At 43.5% G+C, this 19072-nt stretch overlaps 1 protein-coding gene across 1 annotated transcript in view; it reads right to left on the reverse strand.

Annotated features, from left to right (window-relative positions):
• Positions 1-587: 587 nt before the first annotated feature.
• The window catches only part of SDC1 (syndecan 1), a 33607-nt gene continuing 15122 nt past the window's right edge, over positions 588-19072 (reverse strand). The window contains exons 2-5 of the mRNA XM_083607409.1: positions 6555-6636; positions 4885-5408; positions 4480-4627; positions 588-2766 (exon numbers count right to left, since the gene is read on the reverse strand). Of these exons, the coding sequence (XP_083463535.1) occupies positions 2600-2766; positions 4480-4627; positions 4885-5408; positions 6555-6636 (921 nt within the window). The 3' untranslated portion in view covers positions 588-2599. The remainder of the gene's footprint in view (positions 2767-4479; positions 4628-4884; positions 5409-6554; positions 6637-19072) is intronic.

Consider the following 19072-nt stretch of genomic DNA (forward strand, 5'->3'; position numbering starts at 1 on the left):
TGGTTTTATTGAACAGGTCAGCAGGTCTGTCTGTGCAGCAAATATAGATAGGTCCAGGCTCCATGTGTTTCAGACCAGTTCTTCCATCTTCGTAGCAGAGCAGTTGTCTGGATATAGACTGGTCGGGCAGTGTTTTGTGTGTGTCTCTGCCCTATTTCCCTGCCTTCATTGCCACTGACATTCTGCATGTTCAGTAGCAGCCAAAGCATAGCATGGGCCTCCAGAAATTGCTGGACTACAATTTGCACCAACCCTGACTATTGACTGTGCTGGCTGGGCTTGAGGGGAGTTGGAGTCCAAACACAACATCTGTAGGGCCAGACATTCCCAGCTCCAAATACTTTGCCAACACACTCTGAGTTTCAGGTGCCCAGGAGAATTAATAAGCCTTTGGTTAAGGGCAATAGAGACATCTTAAAGATAAAAGTAAATCAAGTGGGCAAAACAAGACTGCATTCAGTACACAGAGTTGTAACTCTGTGTTTCTAGTGCATTTTTCTGAGGAAACAGCCTTGCAACTCAAAAGAAGAAGCTGAAAATAAAAATTTGGGGATGGACAGGTGGTTCAGGTAATGACACAAAACAGCTTATTTTGGCAGACTGCCTTTTTATTGCATGTGTTCTGTTTGAGAAGTACAAAAAGAACCAACTGAAGGACTTGCATTTCAAAATTAGCAGTTTGCAAGTTACAGAATTCCAGTTTTTGCTCGACCGTTAAAAACGCACACGCCAATTTTATCACTCAAGTCTTGCCCAAAAGAAGTGTGTTTCCTAGATCCGAGAAAGGCAGTGATATCTTTTTTGTACATAAAAAAGGGACACACAATCACTTAAAACCTCATTGTAAAAAGGTAGTTATGGGTAGCTGAGCTGTATTGAATGCAAGTCAGGAGTTGACAGCCTGGTTTCACATGCTGGGAAAAAAAAGTATTCAGCCTATCAAATATAAAGAGCTTTGCGGCAGTGATATACGGAAGGCACCAATTGTTTGGTTGAAAACTCACAATTATGCTTTATTTGAAAGGTTCTTACTTTACTGTATGTATTTACAGTGCCCTAGTGTCAACTCATTCTTCTGCCTACACTTTTTGCTAGAAACAAAAGCGTCTTGCAAGCTAACAAGTGTAAATGGTGAAATAAAGAAGAGCCTAAAACAGTGATGTATGTGGTTTTCCCCCCACCGCTAAAAAAAACCCCCAAAGCCTTTACCAAAAAACACACACAAAAAAACTGTTCAGCAGAGAGATAATTCACATCCATGTCATCCTGTACATTACAGAAATCATATACCTATACTTATTCTACACCAGCTAGCTGTTTTTCAAGAGAGCTCCGCCTCCCTCCACACACAGTGTAACTTAACACACATTTAAATACTGCTTTGGAAGTGCTGACATTCACCAGTTTTGGTCCTATCGATACACATTCCCAACAAGACCCCCAACTTCACACTTTGGGCATGCAAGGGAGTTGAAGGCACCCTATCCATCTTTGACCTCCTCTTCTACACAGAACAGCTTCTGAAGACATTTGCTCTCCAAACTCTCTTAATGCTCTGACACAAGTTGGACCGAGATAAAAGCCAGCCACGTACATTAATAGATGCTAACTCCCTTAGGCTCTGCATGTTGAGCCTGCGCTCCCAGAACCTCGACTACAAACGCCAGTCTAATATGATTCTAGTCCCTGGGACTTGGCAGCAACAGAAGCTCTCATCACCCCTTAACAGGCTCCGTCCTGTACGCTGAATGCCACACCCTGCATTTTAGGTACCGGGTGGCAGAGGGAGTTTGGAAATCCAGTGGAGAAGTAGCCACTATCCCAAAAATGCAATGCAGAAGAGGTAGATAACAAACGGTGGCTCCGGGACTACTATGTGGACCTGGTACACAGGGAACAAGGACACCACCACAGCCAGTAGGACCAGAAGTAACTGGAAAAGTGTGCACACCTCAATGCTTCCACCTCTATGTTCCCTCATATTACAAAGCACAGTGTATAAAATTTCTCCCACTAGAATTCCAGAGGAGTCATACACCTAACTTTTAAGAACTCCATCTCTTTGGACAGACCTTTTAATTTGAGGGGGGTCTTCGTTCACACACCATTCAGCTGCAATAGAGTGACCAAGTGTTACCGTTGAAAAGGGGGTGGGAACATTGAAAGCCACATAATAACCAGTTTTATTATTTTTTTTAAAAAAAAGAAAAGAACATTCTCTAATGCACACAGGGATGGCTACTAAGTGTTGGGGCGCCGAAATGTCTTTAGCATACAGACACGCACATTATACCTTACTAATTTCTTGGTGCATGTTCCTAGGACGTCAAGACTATATACAATCGGTTCCTTATCTTTTCCCCAGGAGTCCTTAGACTAAGGCTAAGGTTCCACTTTAAAGGTAATCTTTGTGCAAGAAAGCAGGTATGGTTTTAATTAATCCAGATTGACTTTGGAAAAATAGAGGCGTTCCCAATGGCAAGGAGGCAGAGGCTTAAGCTCAGTCCTATGGCTTTTAGTTCCCCCCACCCCTTTTTAAAACGCAGTGAGAACTCATGATGTCCAGGAGACATCCAAATGTCTTTTAAACTTTCTTTGTTCATGCGTAGAATTCTTCTTGTTTCTGTGGTTTCTGATAGCCTCCATTTGACTGTTTTGGCTCATCCAGTGAATAGCTTCCTTCATCTTTTTTCTTCATTCTGTACAGCATGAACCCAACTAGGAATCCAGCAAACAGCAGACCTACTAGTCCGCCAGCGATGACCCCTGTGGAAAAAGCAAGTGCCGAGTTAGATGTATTCAGATTAGGAATAAATGAAGTGATAAAGTATACTTTTCACACGAAAAACCCAGTAGCATTCCTGCTCGGTATCATGTCCTCGGAAATCAAGACAACATGTAGACCACTCTTTATGTATGCCACCACAGAGGCAAGAATTCTCATAGTGAAAAATTGGAAAAGCAACATAATCCCCATCAAATCTGACTGGTTAGCTAAAACGATTGAATATTTACATCTTGCAAAACTAACGGGGAGAGTAAAAGGAAACACTGTTCAAAAAGTTAATAAAGAATGGTTAATTCTTAAAGAATATCTTAAAAACTATATGGACAATGCAAATCTCCTAGCAGATTCAGACTAAATCTTGTAAATAGAGGGAAGATATGGTAAAATATATAGAGAGAAACAAAAGGAAACTGTGACATGTGTATTGAGTTAAGACTGATAACAAAGCATTAAGGGGAAAGTTGAAAGTCAAATGTGTGTTGTGTGATGTCCGATGAAAAGGTACGAGGGTAGGTATTGTATGAAATGTATGTACTGTGTATTGTGTAATATCTGTTGAGTTTTATGTCATTAATGTGTGATAACAATAAAGATTATGGTTTTTTTTTAAAAAAAGATAAAGTATCACCCCCCAGCAAATTTGCCCACCTCACTGCTCACCCCTAATTCTAGATCATTTATAAACAAGTTAAAAGAAGCACAGGCCCCAATAGCAATCCTTGAGGGACTCTACTTTCTACATCTCTCCATTCGGAGAACTTTCCATGGCTACAAGCCATGATGGCTATGGTCCACAACTGGAGGCGCAAACACTTCCAAATACTAGTTGCTGGAGACCACAGGAGGGGAGCATGCCCTTATACTCAGACCCTGCTTGAGAGTTTCCCCACAGGCATCTGGTTCACCCCATTGATGCTTCTTATGTTTCTCCAAGAGCGACCAATGCTTCGTAAAAAGAACAGCCAGCCAAAGGCATGCTACAAAGAGAGTTGTTTCTGTGGAATCTCCAGTCTGGATCAGGGCTAGACAACATGATGCCCTCCAGATATTGTTTTGTCTATAAATTCCCATCATCAGCCATGCTGGTTGGGAGTTGAGAGCCCAACAAGGTCTGAGAGCCTACAGATTCCCCATTTCTGGTCCAGGTGAAACAATCCAAGTGTCCAGCTTTGGGGGCTAACCTTTTTCCTCCAAGCTGCTAAGAATGGTGCATACGGAAGTATTCTCCATTGAGCACAGCCTTCTGAACACATATTTAAGGTCCCGATCATGTGCCCTCTACACAAAGGCCCTGCTCACCCTCCACATGCTAAGGAAGCAAGAGTGGGGATGCACTAGTTGTGCTTAGGCTTTGTCATCTGTTGTCACAAAGCCATATAGTAACTTCAACCCATAAGATGCTTGCCATAGTACTGGGTTGCCCTGGGAATAATTAAGCATACAGTGATACCAATGTGAGCAACTACTCTACAGCAGCTGTTGAGGTTGTGACAAGTGTAGAGCTCCTCAAGTTCATACTGCAGCTTTGCTGTGCAGAAAACAGTATGGCAGCTCAGCAACAGCTGTCAACTGAGATAGTGCTAGAGGTTGCACAATAAGTAGTTTAAACTAAGCAGGGGAAGAAGGAGAGAGAGAGAGAGAGAGAGAGAGAGAGAGAGGGGGGGGGGGGGAGATCATCTAATTTCACATACCTCCTAGAACTTCTTTCCTGTCCATTATTCCTTGTGCGGTTCCTGCAGATTTTGCATTCTTTGTTTCTGTATCTACTGATTTATCACCGGGCTGAGATTCCACTCCTAGTACTGAATTTTCTCCACGTAGATCAATTGAAAAGTCATCCTGCACAGAAGAACAATCACACCATTTTAAATTTCCCTTCCACAGATTCAGTGCATGTATGTTGTTCACACAGCTACAAGAGTTTCTGAGGCAGCGTTGCTACTCAAAGTTCTATCATGACATGTGCTCGAAGTCTGCATTTAAACAATGTGCAAACTATAACACAGGTCAATGGCAAAGCTGAAGGGCAATTAATTGCATTTCGGCATAAGAGTTTAATTTATGTAGCAGCATGGTGAACAGCGTCTCGTTCTTACCTTGCTTCCAGAACCATCCTCAATTAGGATGCCTCCGTCATCGGGCAAAGAAGGGATTTCATTCTGGTCACCAGAGGATATTGTAGTGGGACTTGCTGTATCCAGACTTCTCTCACTAGTCGGCACAAAGTCCAAAGCAGGTGTTGCATCATCAGTGCTTGATCCTTGATGGACATCTTGGTAGACTTCTGCCTCAATGAAGTGTGTGCTAGAAATTTGCGACGTTGTGGTTCTGACTGTGGAAATGTGGTGAGTCGTTATGACTGGAGACCTTGTTGTTCCTTGTTCAGTAAATGAGTCCAGCTCATATTCTGTAGCTACTTCTGTCTTGTCGGTCACCAGATCCATCAATGGGACTAAAGGCATGCTTGTTTGGGATACAGGTCCTCCTGGATAGTCTTCTGTAGGGCTGTCTGTTTGCTGTACCTCAGGCTGCTTATATTCCGAGTCAGTTGAGGATTCGGGCAACGACGAGATATTTGTTCTTCCTTGTACTGAAACTTTTACGAAGGTTGCAGGATGGCCTGACAAAGAAACCAAAGCATCAGTATTCGTTTTAGTCAATACACAGGAGGCCTCTAAAAACACACTACATTGCGTAAGAGGAAGCTCACCCAAGTGGTTCAAGAAGTCTGAGGAATCCCTATCTCTTCAATAGCCAATTCCCACCCCGTGGCCAACTAATTATGATACAGTGGTACCTCGGGTTAAGTACTTAGTTCGTTCCAGAGGTCCGTTCTTAACCTGAAGCTGTTCTTAACCTGAAGCACCACTTCAGAACCTCCTGCTGCCGCCACAAGATTTCTGTTCTCATCCTGAAGCAAATTTCTTAACCCGAGGTACTATTTCTGGGTTAGCGGAGTCTGTAACCTGAAGCGTCTGTAACCTGAAGTGTATGTAACCCGAGGTACCACTGTACTCCTCTCCAGTTGTAGAAAACAAACACACATGTTGACTATATTGGTCTCTGTCAGGGCACTTTCTTTCATTATTAATGTTAATGTTCTTTCTAGAAAAATGAAATCCCTACTTACAGGGTCTTAAGATTTTAACATGCAGTCAGTTTTTAATGAAATCTGAACTAGCCGCCATTCAACTACCATAGCCTTTATTATATTCTGGTTACGGCAGGCACTACAAAATTCTGGATGGCCCCATTTGATAGGTGTGGGGAGGCTTTGGCCATCCCAATGTTGCTGAACTACAGCTCCCATCAACCTCAGCAAGCATGGCTAATGGGCCAGGGATGATTGTTGTTGTAGTAGTTCAGCAACATCTGGAAGGCCAGAAGTTCCCCAGACCTGCCATATGGCCTCTGTCAAACTCACTAGGCAGCCCTGCTTGCCTAGTGATAGGCAATAAAGGCACAACAGAGTTACTCTAAGGAGAACTGAGAGGCAGGACGGATTGTGAAGCAGGAAAGACCCAGATTCAAATCTCCACTCAGCCTGAAGCTCACCAGAGTCTCTCTCTCTCTCTCTCTCTCTCTCAGCCTAACCTACCTCACAGAGTTGTTGTGAAAATAATAAGTGTGTGCAGACCCATATACACTAAGCAGTGTGGCATTTGGCCTTTAGTTAACTATAAGCTTACAGAGTTAGAGCTGTTCAGAACCCAAGAGTTCAGGAAGCGCTTTGTTCACAGCTAAGCAAACACAGAAACAAGCTTACCTGCTCCAGAACCAGAAAAAGAGTCGTAATCATCACCAGATGAGTCCATGTCTTCAGGTGGGAAACTGATGTCTGCTGGTTGCTACAGAACAGAAAACAAAGTACATTTAGAATATTCTCCTTTGATTGTTTCCTGCACACATTACAAATCCTAGCAAAATGCCCATTCCTATGCTGGGTGGGATGCCATATAGAGGAATACTTTTTATTCTGCAAGGACTACGGGTAGGGCAAGAGGACACAGTATGTGTCTGCAATACCCTTACAAACAAAGACGAACACGTACTCTACACATATAAACCCTGATAGATCCTTCTTGGCAAAGCTGGACCATTCAGCATTGAGAACAAAGGGCAGTTAGTTGCACTGTAAAGAACACTGCTTTATTCCACCTCCCTACTCCTTTCTGAATATACCCATACTGTAAGCTACAAAAAATGAAGCTTGCTTCACAGCCATAGTGAATAATAATTACATGCTGAACAGAGATTAGAAGAGCCACAGAGGAACTTATTATGATGATGATTCATTTTTGCATAGCAATAAGACACAAAGATTCAGAATCATGCAAGGCATACATGGAAGTTTTGTATAAGGGTTCCAATTTACACTCTTTTCTGCAATGTGTCTTTTAGACACTTACACAAGCAATACTGGAATCATTTCACTCCACTATTTGTTTAGAAAAGTATTAGCATGAGAGAAGAGATGCAATTAGTATAATTAAACAGATACACATGGTCAAATAAGAAAGTAAGTAAGAGCAGGGGAAAAGTAAGAATTGGAAAATTTTAAGAGCAACTTTCATTAGAAAAAAATTGGTTTGCTATGTAAAATGTTCTGATGCCCTAGAGAGTGAGCTAATTTAGTAGGTTTACTTTCTTTGAAACAGAGAAGCTTGGCCAATATCATACTTGCAACTGACATCTTTTCATGTTTATGAAATGCGGGGGCTGGGGGGGAGATGTGGAAAAATAAAAGAACTGGAAACTTTTCTGCTCCGCATCACTGCCTGTGGGCCATGAAAAAGGCACACAGAAACTCTACTCTGATACTAGAGCTTGTGGTGAACGTGTTCAGAATACCCCTGAAGCCATTAAATTCTTTGGCTGCATTATATCAAATGTAGAAATTTGATTCTACATTCTTTTCAAGCCATTTGGCCAACTGAGAGCCCTCAACACAAACTTCCTTATCCAAAAACAAGCCTACAATCCTTGCTAAATGATGGTCTTTTTATTGGTGATGAGATCAAAGAAGGGTTTTACTTGGGAGCATCAGATGAACTCCTTCCCCAAGTCCCTTTTCACAAAACACTGGACACTACAGAAACACTACATGCCCTCGTTTGGGCAGACAAGTAAGGTAGGTAATGACAGCTTTTCACATGTATTTTGGGCTCATCCTCTATCTAGAGTGCTGCAAGGCTGTTTTCTGCAAACCTTTAAGTTATATTCCCCTTTGTATGTGTGCCTATCTGCACTCTTTGCTACATCAAGATAAACACACACACACAGAGAGAGACCTTCCCTGCAGCGCTATCTTATCTATATGGTTTGATTCCATTTCTCCATTGTGTTCCAGCTATGTCAGCATGCCTCTTAAGCATCCATTCTACTGCTAAAGGAACAGCAGTTTTCCTGCCTTCAAGAGGGTATCAAACTAGATTTATAGCAGAGCCGGGGAACCTTTTCACTCTTGAGGGTCGCATATCCTCCAGTCTATCCTGCCAGGGGCTGCCGGAGCAAAAAGGGGGCAGAATTTGCAGCCCTGTGCTACTCTGTGCCATCGCCACATCCCTCCTTCCCTCCGGCGCACAGTGAGAAAGAGGTTTCTCAGAGGGGTGGTCTGGGAAGTCAAAGTGGGCCTGCAGCATCTGGAGGGCCACATGAAATTGGGCTGGGTGGCGGTAGTGGGAAAAGGTTGCCCACTGGAGGGAAGGATCAGTTGGGATAAATGGTCACCAGCACCAAGACAGATGATCCTATCTGCATGAAGTTGCTTCCATACAAACACAGTTAACAGCCTTGGTGGTTCTGGATCTCACGTTTGGCTCTCCTCAAATAGGATTTCTGCATCACATCCCACATAGTTGTTCCACATCACAGACCCTGTGTGTCAATGCATGGCCTCTGAAATAGCACTTTGTCTCTTTCACATACCTCCACAGCCGCATCACAATGCTGACATCTGAGGCAAGGATTAGGAGGCAACCAATTTTGTGCATTTTTATGTCCTTAACCCTACAGGGTTTACAAGGCAACCTTTCACATTTGGGCTAGCAGCACCAAACGCTTAAGGCATACACAAACCATTCTGCTGGCATCAAAGAAAGCTATTACGGATCATTGCTTTAGAGGTCTAAATCTGCCCAGAAGATCAAGAGAAAGTTCCTCCAAGGATGAGAAACCAAACACAGCCCTGGGATGTTTAGCAGCTTTCATTCCCAACGAGAGGTATTGGAAGCTGTCTTAGAACTTATCTCATGGATAAGTTCCCTCACCTCATAGATATCAAGTGAAAGGTTTCAAATACTAGACACTTTTCAGTGATACTAAAGCGTGCAATGTGGATTCTGCTCTGAACTCTTTCTTGTAGAAGCTTGTTCTATGCAGGTGTTCAGTTTGTTAAAATAAAAAAGCATCTCTATACTGGAGGTAGATAGCTACAGGGGAGGCTTCTGGTAGCCCTACACTCTTCTCATGAACTTGTGAGAAGCGCTTGTTACTTTTCACCTCCAGGCAATTTGACTGCACATGCATACCTTTAAAAGTAAAAAATATATATAGTGTTACAGGTTCTACGATTTTGGCTCTCAAGATATCAAACAGTGTTAGAAACTGGGATAGAAAACTAGGAGTCCAATGGCTAGGTTGTGGGCACTAAAACAGAATATCTAATCACCTCTTTTTTGGGTGGGGGGGCCAACACTTTTTATTATTTTGATAAGCATGAACTAATATGCAATTCACATAAAAGACACATTGTTAATATCACTTTTTTTCAGAAACTGTTAATACATTTTAATTCCCAAGTACGAATTCCAAAGGATCAGCACACCCCAACCCACGCATTATTGTAGGAGTTGCGGATCCAGCCTCTTTGAATTGAAATCTCCAGAAAGTTCTTTGAACGCTGTGGGTTAAACCACAGAGCCTAGGGCTTGCCGATCGGAAGATCGGCGGTTGAAATCCCTGTGACGGGGTGAGCTCCCGTTGCTCAGTCCCTGCTCCTGCCAACCTAGCAGTTCGAAAGCATGTCAAAGTGCAAGTAGATAAATAGGTACCGCTCCGGTGGGAAGGTAAATGGCGTTTCTGTGCACTGCTCTGGTTCGCCAGAAGCGGCTTAGTCATGCTGGCCACATGACCTGGAAGCTGTCTGCTGACAAACGCCGGCTCCCTCGGCCACTAAAGCGAGATGAGCGCCACAACCCCAGAGTCATCCACAACTGGACTTAACGGTCAGGAGTCCCTTCACCTTTACCTTCTGGTTGGGTTTCTTTGATAACAAGAGATTGACACAACTATTTCCTATTAAGAGTCTCCGAATGCTGTCCTTGGTATAGCAAATGTTTTTGTTGGGTCTTCCCTATACTTCCAGCAGCATTTATGAAGACACTCTGAATACATGTATTTCAAGGATGTCTCAACTTGAGGGCTGTGGATGGGAAGGGTGTATATTCTCCAGGTGGAGACAAAGTAATAGTCTCTTCTTTCCCACCCCATTTCAAATGAGACATGTGTGGGAAGGATTTTAAGATACATATGCTTTTTCTTAATGCTTTCCTAAAACAGCTGGATTATCAGCTTGAGTTATGGCCATAGTATTTACATCCAAATGGGGGGGGGGACTCCAATATTTTACAGGCTACATACTAAATATCTTGGGTAGGTCATTATGCCATGGACTATGGTCATTATGCCAGGGGTTATGCCTTGAGGTAGACTACAAGGAACCTATTTCAAACAGCACTATGAAGTGAAGAGCTGGCTGAAGGAAAGAACTTGTGTCCGAAAAGGTACAGCAAGATGAGTGCTGGCCCTAGGAAGGTGTGTGTCACTAAGGCTCTGCTTCAGGCACCAAAATATATTGGATTGGTGCCAACTCCATCACCGTAGTTCCAAGAATATATTCTGTTGAGTTCAAGCCAGACCCCTTGTGGCATTCAGACCAATGCAACCAAAATTATCTTCTCAATTTAGTCTTTTTTAAAAAACAGAAAACCCAGCAAATTATCTTGTAGGAATTAAGGTTGAGATCAGCTATCTCTGAGCTTCAATAAAGCACAGCTGTATGTGTGGTGATGTTGGTCACCATCTGCTAATTTTAGCTGCTCCAAGTTTCCAAAAGATTCTGAAGTTCAAGAACAAGGAAGGTGATAAGAAAGCTTTGTAAGCTTCACCACTTTAACTCACCACTTTGCAAACTGTGCAGCTGCTCATTTTACTCAGTGTGCAAGTTCTTAATGAGCTACAGTGCCATGCACTTTGCTCAGCTACAGCCTGTTGGGCTTCAAGCAGAGCAGGTCCAACTGCTTAGACAAATCGATGGCTCTTAATGTGGGTTGCTTATTAAGCAGCAGCTGGCCTTCAAGGGGGGAAAACAACAACAAGCTCTATCGTCATTTGGGGTTCTAACAAGTTTGTCTCTAAATTCTAACCCTCCCTTAGCTGCCCGCTGATAATTCCACTCTGCAAAAAAAACAAGTTCTGGAAAGTTATTTGACTGAAGCAACAGCTGCCTTTGGGTGAAAGCAGCTGACACAGCAGTGATTGGACTGTACCACTTCAAACTGCCTGAGGAAGATTGCATAGTTGGAAGCCATCCCATGGGGTAGGTGGAATCCCATACTTGCACATCAGGAGGTAGAAGCTAGATGAAAACTCTTCACGGTATCTAATTTTCTAGCCTCAGCTGCTTTAATACAGACGAGCCTTCAACCATGAGATTTGGCAGCTGTAGTCTGATGTGGCATTATCCAGAAACTGATCTTATCATCCCATCAACTATTACCGTAAGCTAGACCAAAGACATATTGTGATGCGTACAAACCATTCAGATCTTGTATGAAGACTAAACATGCTAGAGTGGCTTCTGTCAACTCAAGCTTGAGTTGGTAGATGAAAGAATACCAGAAACTCCATTAGCTGGGCTTGGAAGAGTGTGGAGAGCACCATACCTTTTTCATTTCACTATATCTAAAAGTGTTTAAATTTGCTTGAACCTTTTTTTTTTTTTTTACTGCAACTCAATTTACCGGTATGTTTCAGATTGCTTCAGTGGTACATTGGTTCTCAAACGCCTTGGTACTCAAACAACTTGCAACCCAAACACTGCAAACCTGGAAGTGTGTGTTCCGGTCTGTGAACTCTTTTCGGAAGCCGAACATGCTCTGTTTTGAGTGCCACACTTCTGTTTTGAGTGTTACACTGAGGTCTGTTTGTTTTTGCTATTTATTTTGAATTTTTGTTTTTGCAGTTGTTTTTTGTTTTGTTTTTGTGAAGAGGAGTTTGGATTTGATATCCCGCTTTATCACTACCCGAAGGAGTCTCAAAGCAGCTAACATTCTCCTTTCCCTTCCTCCCCCACAACAAACACTCTGTGAGGTGAGTGGGGCTGAGAGACTTCAGAGAAGTGTGACTGGCCCAAGGTCACCCAGCAGCTGCATGTGGAGGAGCGGAGACGCGAACCTGGTTCCCCGGATTACGAATCTACTGCTCTTAACCACTACACCACACTGGGTCTGTTTGGAACTGTTTGGAACCCAGTTCAGCTACTGATTGATTGTGTGACTACAGTACATTGTTTACTGCTTTCATTTTATGGATCAATGGTCTCATTGACCAGTAAAAATCCATGTTAAATTGCTGTTTTAGGGGTTGTTTTTAAAAGTCTGGAACGGATTAATCCATTTTGCATTACTTTCTATGGGAAAGCGCACCTTGGTTTTGGAAAACTTTGGTTTTGGAACAGACTTCCGGAACGGATTAAGTTTGAGAACCAAGGTACCACTGTACTGTGTTGTCCTTGCTTGCTTTGCTGTGACGCTGCTAGACTTGCCTCCCACGTGAATAACATTTTAGCAGGTGTATGATCCAGATAGTAGGTTGTCCTTGAGAGGGAGACACCAGACAGTTTCCATGCTGACTCATTGCTATCTCTCTCAGACACAGCAAGGTAAGCCTGGACACTTGATATCAGGAGATCTATTGGCAGATACGGCCTCTTGTGAGCATAGCCCATCAAGGTGACGGATTAGGATGTTCAGACAACACCCACATCCTCCTAGTCAAGATTTGGCCATGACTTTAAATCTAGATTATTTCCCACCTGAAGGATTTACCTCACCACTTACTGCAAAAAACAGGAAGCATAACCCAGGAGTAAGCAAGGCTGATGCAATGAGGTTTTCCATTCATGGAATCATAAAATTATAGAGTTGGAAGGGACCACAAGCGTCATCAAGTCTTACAACACAGGAATCTTTTGCCGAACATGGGGCTTGAACCCACGGACCTGAGATTAAGAGCCTCATGCTCTACCGACAGAGCTATCTCCATTCCTTTCATTCAAAGGTGAGAGGGAAGCACTTTCAAAAGCGATTTACTGGGATAATTCACCATTTCTCCCAACAGTACATTAAAGCCATAGCTTTTATGTACATCATTAAGATACTATATAGGTCAAGATGGCACAGAACAATTATAATATGACATAAAGTATGTCGGAAGAGGCAGGCTAGCTCCCACTTTGTCCACAAGAAACAAGAGAGCAGCCACCCTTTTCCTTGGGACATTTCCACATACTATAATTCTGGTGGTTGCACAGTCTGCATGGCTGATGGCAAGACGGACTATTGAGATCACAAGTGCCAAGAGTGTGCCAGGTCATCCAAAGTTAAAAGCCAAGTGGGAGCACTCCAACTATTTGCAAACATGGGGTTGTTCACCAAGACATTGGTGTAGTTCATACTTGGAAGCTCACCATTTCCCAGGCACTGCACTCTTCCCTTTGAAAAATTAAAAAATGTTTTCACTTATTTGAGTGCCCAGTTTGGTCCAACCAGGACCTATCCTTATGCTAGTTGCACGTCAACAATATTTTATCCTGGGAACCTGAGAATAGTTTCCAGTGTTTGAAATTAGCCAGGCACCAGATCATTGGATCTGGACTGTTTTCACACAGTAATACCCCACTCTGTAGAATTCTATCAGTGATATTTTATCTGAACTGGCCAAATGTTTAATTGAGAATCAATCACAGTCAGTTCGTCATTTGAAAAATAAGACTTTAGAGCTGTCTTGCCCCAAAATGGCAACTAGACATTCTGTTTTGGTGACTACCCTTGGTTTAAGGAGCCATTTGGCACCTAGCTTATATACAGCGGTACCTTGGGTTACATACGCTTCAGGTTACAGACTCTGCTAACCCAGAAATCGTACATCGGGTTAAGAACTTTGCTTCAGGATGAGAACAGAAATCATGCTCCGGCGGCGCAGCAGCAGCAGAAAGCCTCATTAGCTAAAGTGGTGCTTCAGGTTAAGATCAGTTTCAGGTTAAGAACAGACCTCCAGAACAAATTAAGTACTTAACACAAGGTACCACTGTATCTTAAGTTTCCAACACTGAGAGTTACAGTTCAGATCAGGTTATAGATGGGTGTCATGGTGGACACATTATGACAGCTTTGTTAAGAAGTTTCAAGTTACTAGCTCCCAAGAATCTCAACTAGCCCACATGGCCACAGATACCAGCTTCAGTTGTATCTGATTCCAAGGACTTGGGGAGAGGTGAAGACATGCATTCCTCATAAAGCTTCCCTGTCTGGTCACCTGGACACAATTCTTACTCACCACAGGTGACCAGGAGTGTCCCTATTTTACAGGTCTCTGTTCTAAGTCCGCCAGCCAACCCTACAGTGCCAGTGATCTACAGTGGGCATACAGTATTTCCCCCTTTTACAGACATCTGTTCCTACTTACAGTTAAGGAAGCACCATATACTAGTCCTTGGCTTCAGCAGGATGGAGCTGTACATTTAAAAAGACAGTTTTAAAAGGTGCCATTTCCTTATGCAGACCTCCATCTGGGGTGTTCAAAAAGCTCAATGAAAGGACTTGGCATATTATAACTCATTCCTCTGAAAGCTGTGGCATTTAAGGACCTCCCTGTCCCCCAACCCTCGCAAATGATCTTCTAAAATGAAGCAAAAGTCATTAATAGTTTTGCCTGTTTAAAAAGTTCTGCTCTTTAAGAAACATATACCAAGACATTGACGGACCTCCCAGTTTCTCCTGAACACAAGCCAAGAATAAATGGAATAATAGGTAGCATAGCCTATTCCACATAATGTGCAAAGTGATGGTAGAAATTGAATTTAACCCAATATAGTCATCAATAAAACATATTATGGTTTCTTCACAGCAAGTACTGCTCTCTCCCACTGAGCTTGTATGACCAGAAGGGAAAAGGCAGTTAAGCATTTCAAACAAGAGTTGAGTCATGATTTACAAAGGCTACAAAATGGCACAAGAGAAGGTAGCATATCGCTTCAGACTGCAGGTGGGACGGTCGTGGTTTTCAAATGCTCCCTTGCATAAAAGATTCCATGCAAGTAGAAAACTGGCACAGCAAGAAGTGGGCTGGGATAGTCCTCCTCTTCTTGCTATGCTTGGTTTTGGGCAGGGTTGTGTTTACCGTGTTTAACCATGTTTTAATTGCTGCAACCCACTCCGGGACCTCAGGCTGAAGGATGGGTGATAATTGTAATATTAGAATAATAATGGGGTACCATAATACACACAGGATTCCTGCCTGCAATCTGAAGCCCTTGTCTTCTACCACCTGCTTGTGTAGGCCAGGCTTTACAGGTATTACACACCCAAGAAATGAAGTCTTGCAGTTGTTTGGAGTTTTTCCTTCACCTGAATCAGAGACATTTATTTACTCTTTATCATTGCCTATTCAACCCAGGGGGTAGGGGCAGATCTACTGATGGATCTCTGCATGATTTCCAGTAGGTCAGCAAGGGGTTTTAACAGCAGCAACAAAAGTACTTTTCCCTAAAGTAGGCTTCCGATATGAAGGAAGCTAAGGAGGAGGGGACATGTGAAATAGCTGGGAGCTCAACTTAGTGCTTTAAATGTATGTTGTGAGTGTGACCTAACAGTCATCTCTTCTTCCCAAAGAATCCAGGGAACTGGACTTTGTTGAGGCTGTTGACTTCGCAGAGCTACACAGTGGTACCTCAGGTTACATACGCTTCAGGTTACAGACTCCGCTATCCCAGAAATATTACCTCGGGTTAAGAACTTTGCTTCAGGATGAGAACAGAAATCGTGCTCCAGCAGTGTGGCAGCAGTGGGAGGTTAAGAACAGACGTCTGGAACGAATTAAGTACTTAACCTGAGGTACCACTGTGATTCAGCATCCTTGCACTACAGTCCCCTGGATTCTCAATGACTGCTGAAGTGGTACAATAATGTTTTAAACGCATGATGTGGACACTGACCTCAGTTAAGTTCTGGTACTGAAAGCAAAACTCTAGACTCAAGAATGTGTTCAGAGGCACCCTGATCTTTAAAGCCAAAACTGCATTTCCTTTGCACTTGGCTCCCGTGGTTCTATTATAAGTGTATCTGACAAGCCCATGCACGATTTAGCCTAGCGTTTCCCCAGCTGTTGTTGGACCACAACTCCCATCATCCCTAGGCTAGCAGGACCAGTGGTCAGGGATGATGAGAGTTGTGGTCCAACAACAGCTGGGAACCCAGCTTTGAGAAACACTGAGCCTACTTGTCCCCTTACTCCTTCAACCAACCAGATGCTTTTGCCCCCTGGACCCATGTCAGGCCCAAATATTTAATTCTGCTACCTCCCTCCCCTTTTTGTGCTTGGCACGCAAGTCCCATTATGCCAAGGACCAGACAGACTCTTTGGCTCACAGGAAGTGCATTAGTAATCACCACAAAATTACCCCTCAGTGACCTGAGGATCAAGGCCAATAGTTAACACAAACTCAATTAGAGTAAAAGGATGACAGAGACATCACTAGAGGCATAATCTTACAAAAAGTAGTATGTGAACATTCAGCCATCTCCACTTATTACATAAGTAATCCCTTTCACCACCCCAGAGGTGATTAGGCTAGCATTAATTCACCTTTTAGAAAGCGAGGGCTGAAGCAGAAAGACACCGAAACTGGCTAAGGGTTTGCAGCAAATTTTATGACAGAGCTGAAAGGGTGATCGCAAACTGCACTTATCCTCTGTGGCTGGAAAAGCACATTAAGCCCATCAAGCTAACCTATTATTTTTTTACTTAAGACTCCTCCCAGCAGAGGTGACGGCTGATTCCTTTCTACTTAACAAAGCATATACAGATGTCTTTCCCATCAGACCTCACTGATGAAGACACAAACACACCCACATGCTCTTATCTTTCAGCTCTGTGAGGCCTGCTGAGCTGTGAAGGTTATCTCTGATCTGAGCACAGCAGAGCCAGCTGCATGGCACTGAGCAGTCTAGGGACCTGTTTACGTAGGCAATGGACCTTCTGCTGCTGTATTCACACGCAACCTCCAAGGCTTACAACTAAGGCTCCGGAACTAACAATTTCACAAGGAGCCACCTTCTGCAAGCTTGATGTGGCACCATCATGCTTATGGTAGAAACAGATCTGACCCACAAAACAATGGATAAGCTGAGCGCATCTGTATGTGGCCTGGATACTAAAAACCCTCCTCCTCTTGCACAATTCTACCTGTGCATTAAGATTATATTCTGAAGACCTTCCAAGTCCCCTGTCATCAGAAGTAATGCGGGTGGCAACCAGAACAACCTTTTCCAGTCGTGGCACCTTGTCTATGGAATTCCCTTACTACGAGCTTTCTACTGCACCATTCCAGGTTTTGGGGCACGCAGAGGCATTAGACAACTCTCACACTGGGCATTAGACAACCAGACAGCCAGGCATTAGACAACTTTCACACTGGAATTCCTAATTCTTCTGCTGCCTTTTTGCTTGAACTTGATTTCTGTTTTTATTTCGTTTGTGTACTTGAATTTTCAACAAGCTTTTGAGCTCATTGAGACTCCTTAGTGAGCTTAGCAGTTATTGGGAAATAGGGCAGCTGATCTTATGGACCAGGTTAAGAAACAGGAAAAAGCTGACAGTTCTCAAAAGGGAGGGATGGAGAAATTGGAGCCCCCCAAGGATCTGGATTTGGGATCCCTTTTAATTACCCCCGGGCCTCAATTAAGCCCTCCGTGCCTCTGCCTGACCCTTGAGTCTCTCACCATGCCAGATTCCTCACTTGCCTTGCTTCACACACTTAAGCACTTTTTTTTTTTCTCGAATGTGTCCGTAACTCTGATAATTATTTTCGACTGCCTAGATAGAGGATAGCAAGGGGGCATGTGAGTTTATGCAGAATTTGGCCAACTGCACAGAAGTAAAGCACATGCAAAAGGAACTCTCCAAACTGAATGAATTAGGAAGTAAAAATGGCAAACACTGTTCAGTGTAAGCAAGTGTGAAGCGATGTACATTGGGATGCAAAAATAAAAATCCTAACTTCACATATATGCTAATGGCACCTGAAATGGCCATAAGAGAACCGGAGAGAAGAGGTTTGGGTCATAGTTGCTAGCACAGTGAAGAACATAAGAAGAGTCTTGCCAAAGACCCATCAAGTCCAGCATCCTATTCTCACAGTGGCCAAACAGGTGCCTGAATAGGAAGACCCCAACCTAGGTCCTATGTCTATATGCAGCACCACTTTTCCTCACTTGTTATTCCCAGGAACTGGTATTCAGGGGCATGCTCCCTCTTGACACTGGAGGCAGAAAGAACATAACCTCATCCTCCATGAACATGTTTAACCCCCTTTTACAGTCAAAGGGACGTGGGTGGCGCTGTGGGTTAAACCACAGAGCCTACGACTTGCCGATCAGAAGGTCGGCGGTTCAAATCCCTGTGACGGGGTGAGCTCCCATTGCTCACTCCCTGCTCCTGTCAACCTAACAGTTCAAAAGCACGTCAAAGTGCAAGTAGATCAATAGGTACAGCTCCGGTGGGAAGGTAAACGGCATTTGCGTGCGCTGCTCTGGTTTCCCAGAAGCGGCTTAATCATGCTGGCCACATGACCCAGAAGCTGTACACCGGCTCCTTGGCCAATAAAGCGAGATGAGCGCTGCAACCCCAGATTCGGCCACGACTGGACCTAATGGTCAGGGGTCCCTTTACCTTTACCTTACAGTCATACAATTATGGCAGCAAATTCCAGTTTTAACCATGCACAGTGCATAGGACTGGGGTACAAAGCCTTGCAATACAAGGGTCCTAGGGAAGCTCGTCAAAATAAGAAGCTACTCCTTAGGCCCACCCTCAATAAGATACCATCTTGCTCTTATCCAGTCTACAAACATGTCAGGAGCTTCTGGCTGGTTTAGATTTCAGTGTCTAGCATGCAACTTAGCTTTCAAACTGTAATGTTACTCAAATGCTAGAGGAGTGATA

Source organism: Podarcis filfolensis (genome assembly GCF_964270895.1).
Source record: "Podarcis filfolensis genome assembly, chromosome: 3".
Lineage (NCBI taxonomy): Eukaryota > Metazoa > Chordata > Lepidosauria > Squamata > Lacertidae > Podarcis > Podarcis filfolensis.